We start from the raw sequence: 3,006 nt of genomic DNA, 5'->3' as shown, positions 1-3,006 counted from the left end.
TTTACTTACTTAACCTTAAGTCGATCAAGTACATTAATTTTCACTAGTATAATTTCTTTGCAGATGATCTAACCACAAGGAAAGATAAAAACATCTTGATATTTTGACGACTCTTTTTAACAATCTTTTTACAACAAGACACATGTCATCTTACCATTTCCGAAGTAATTGGAGTTCTATCTATTTTTTCATTTCAATTCAAGAATTTTTATATGTTTCCATGTCTCTTTGAGACCCCGCAAAAATGGACAAATTGTTTTTTTTAGGAACATACATATATTCATTACCACAAAAAGGATAATGGTAACCCCACCATTAACTACTTCAATTTAATAGTAATAAAAAAACATGCTCCATCAAGACATAATTTGTAACTTGTTATACTCTTGTCTAACAGGCAAAGATTGACTTCAGTGAAAAGAATGATTCATTCAGATCGACATGAGAGTATAACCACATTGCACTGTTAGAACCCATGTTAAAAAAGGTTAACCTCCTTGTTTATCTCATGTTACAATTCTCTTACCACCAAATTCTATCTCAATTTATGTTTAAAAAAATATTTAAAACAAATCAATTACAAGCTAATACTATGCGTTATAAAAAAATTATAGTTGTTAAAGAATTTTTTCCTTAAAAAAACAGCTAAAAACCCACTAAAGAGTTAAGAATGTCAAATATATACGACGCGTGATTTTATCTTGTCGTCATCTTTTTCATTCACCTACGGACAAAAAAGCACGATAACTTTTCTTAGATCAGTGACGATAGTTATTTGATATTAATCTTAATTTATTCATAAGCTAAAGTCGGATCCAAATCAGAAAGGACAATATGAAACCATTATTTATGTATATTTTATAGTAAAACATCATACCTTAACTTTTACTACAAAGAGAGTAAAATTGATTCGAATGAAACCTTTGAACAGGAATAAAAAAATTTCTAATATATATTCCTATACGAGTCCAGATCTGAGTTTAAATACTTTTCAATTTCTATTTTCTGAAATATTTTTTAAAGACAATTCGTGTGAGAGAATTATATGTTCTGTAATAATTAATAAAATAATAATATTTTCATAATATTTTTTGATAATTTTTTTATAACGATTTTATTGATTTATTTGAATTTATGTTTAAAATATATTTAAAATTAATCAATCACAATTTACGTTTTCAAAAAATTATTAAAAAGGTGTAAGTTTTTCCTAACCAATAATTGATGTGAGTATGTGAGCCGGCATACTTGCAATTCGAACATATGATTCTTATCTAGTATTGCCTTATCTGTGATCATACTTTTGGACAACACCACAACCAAACATAGTAGAACAAAGCTATACCATAATGTTCTCTGTGATTTCACAACAACCAATAACCTAAAAAGTACGTTCTCATTTTTCAATCATTCCCGATTCAGACATCTCTGTTGCTTCCATGTCACTGTTGTTCTTTTTCTTCATCTTCTTCTCATGTTTAATCTCCCCATAGAAGTAAGACACCATGCCCCAGAGCGACAGCAACAGAGAAACACCCTTCTCAGCTTGAAACTTCTCTTTGTAGAAAATAACCGCCAACACTTCCGTTACGGGTAGCAAAACTGCAATTAAAATACCAGAAAACAAAGACGACGCACAAAAAATAACCCCAATAGCTCCCAAGAAAAAAGCTTGCCATATTATTGCACTTCCCACCAACACAACGTAGTAATTAACTTCCCCGTGCTTGAATGTTTTAGCTTCTCTGGGAATCACCTGTAATAAATTCAGATCATTAATAACAAAACTAACTATTTTTATTGCTAATAATTCGTTGTTAAGTATACCTTAAAGTCGTTGTTAATGATCATGCCGATGAGGCAGAAGAGAGTGGCGGAGAAGCACATCACGAACTGAATCTCCATGACAAGGGAATAGGTAATAGGTTGTTTGGTTTTTTTGTACACCAACTCCACCATGGGTAACACGAAGCCGTACAATGCTGCAGCGATTACTGTCATCACGAACCCCATCACGTAGGCCTTCACGGACTCGCCGGGGGGGCGGTCTCCGCTGCTGTGGAGCGCCAGAACGCCGGCGCCGACGGTAAGCAAAACTACTGCGTTCACGGAGTACGAGGTGAACTTCTGGCGCACCAGTAAGAACGCGAACAGCGCGGTGAAGCCGAGTTGTGTGGCGATGATGAGTGATGACGTGGACACGGGGAGGCGCGCCACGCCGTAGGCGTAGAGGTAGTCGTCGAGGCCGGTGAGGACTCCGATGAAGACGGAGGCCGCGAGGAGAGGGGGTTTCATCGAGACCGGACTGGGTTTAGCGGTTCCTGCCGTTGCAGCCGCTGCGCGGCGGCGGAAGTAAGAGACGGCGAGGGGGAGTAGCATGAAGGGGAAGCCGGCTGTTTCGAGGAAGCTGGAAAGCCAGACACGGTTGCCGCCACGGAGGAAGTAGAGACGCATAACGAGGGGGCCGCCGGCGGTTCCGACGGCGAGTAAGAGACAGTTTATTATGAGAAGAATCCGTTTCATGGTTCTGTTTTTCTCTCCTTCGCTTCCTTCGGTCATATCTGCAGTTCTAAATCTTCTGCTTCCTCTTCTCCACTGTTGCCAATGGTCGAACTTCAACAATGTTAAATGCTAATCGATATCTTTTAGGGTGTTTATATTAAATAATTTTGTGTTTTTAGTTTTCTTTCTTAAAGATTTCGTATTTTTTATTTTATTTTTTCTTTTCTGGACAAGTACGTACAACTACTAGAATAAATACTACGTGTCTAAATTATGGATCTAAACAATGACACATCTCTATATTCATTTTGATAGAAAATATAATAGTAAAATAATTATAAAAATATAATTTTTGTATTTAAAAAAGAGAAAATAAAAAATAAGTAAAATAATACTAAGTGAATATAAAAAATTTAAATATATTAAAGAATATTTTTCTATTAAATAAGATAAAAACTATTTTTTGTCTATAATACACATTAAGTACTATATATAAAATAAAAA

General features: G+C 35.1%; 1 protein-coding gene across 1 annotated transcript; it reads right to left on the bottom strand.

Moving 5' to 3' along the window:
* Window positions 1-1,235: 1,235 nt before the first annotated feature.
* Window positions 1,236-2,642, bottom strand: LOC106760883 (purine permease 1). The gene is made up of 2 exons (XM_014644320.2): window positions 1,828-2,642; window positions 1,236-1,756 (listed from the first exon to the last, which is right to left on the bottom strand). Exons 1-2 carry the CDS (start codon window positions 2,557-2,559, stop codon window positions 1,397-1,399), a joined length of 1,092 nt encoding a protein of 363 aa, XP_014499806.1. The 5' UTR covers window positions 2,560-2,642; the 3' UTR covers window positions 1,236-1,396.
* Between the last annotated feature and the right edge of the window lie 364 nt (window positions 2,643-3,006).

Source organism: Vigna radiata, chromosome 5 (assembly GCF_000741045.1).
Source record: "Vigna radiata var. radiata cultivar VC1973A chromosome 5, Vradiata_ver6, whole genome shotgun sequence".
Lineage (NCBI taxonomy): Eukaryota > Viridiplantae > Streptophyta > Magnoliopsida > Fabales > Fabaceae > Vigna > Vigna radiata.
The sequence above is the reverse complement of the archived record's forward strand: the minus strand, read 5'-3'. Positions and strand labels throughout refer to the sequence as shown.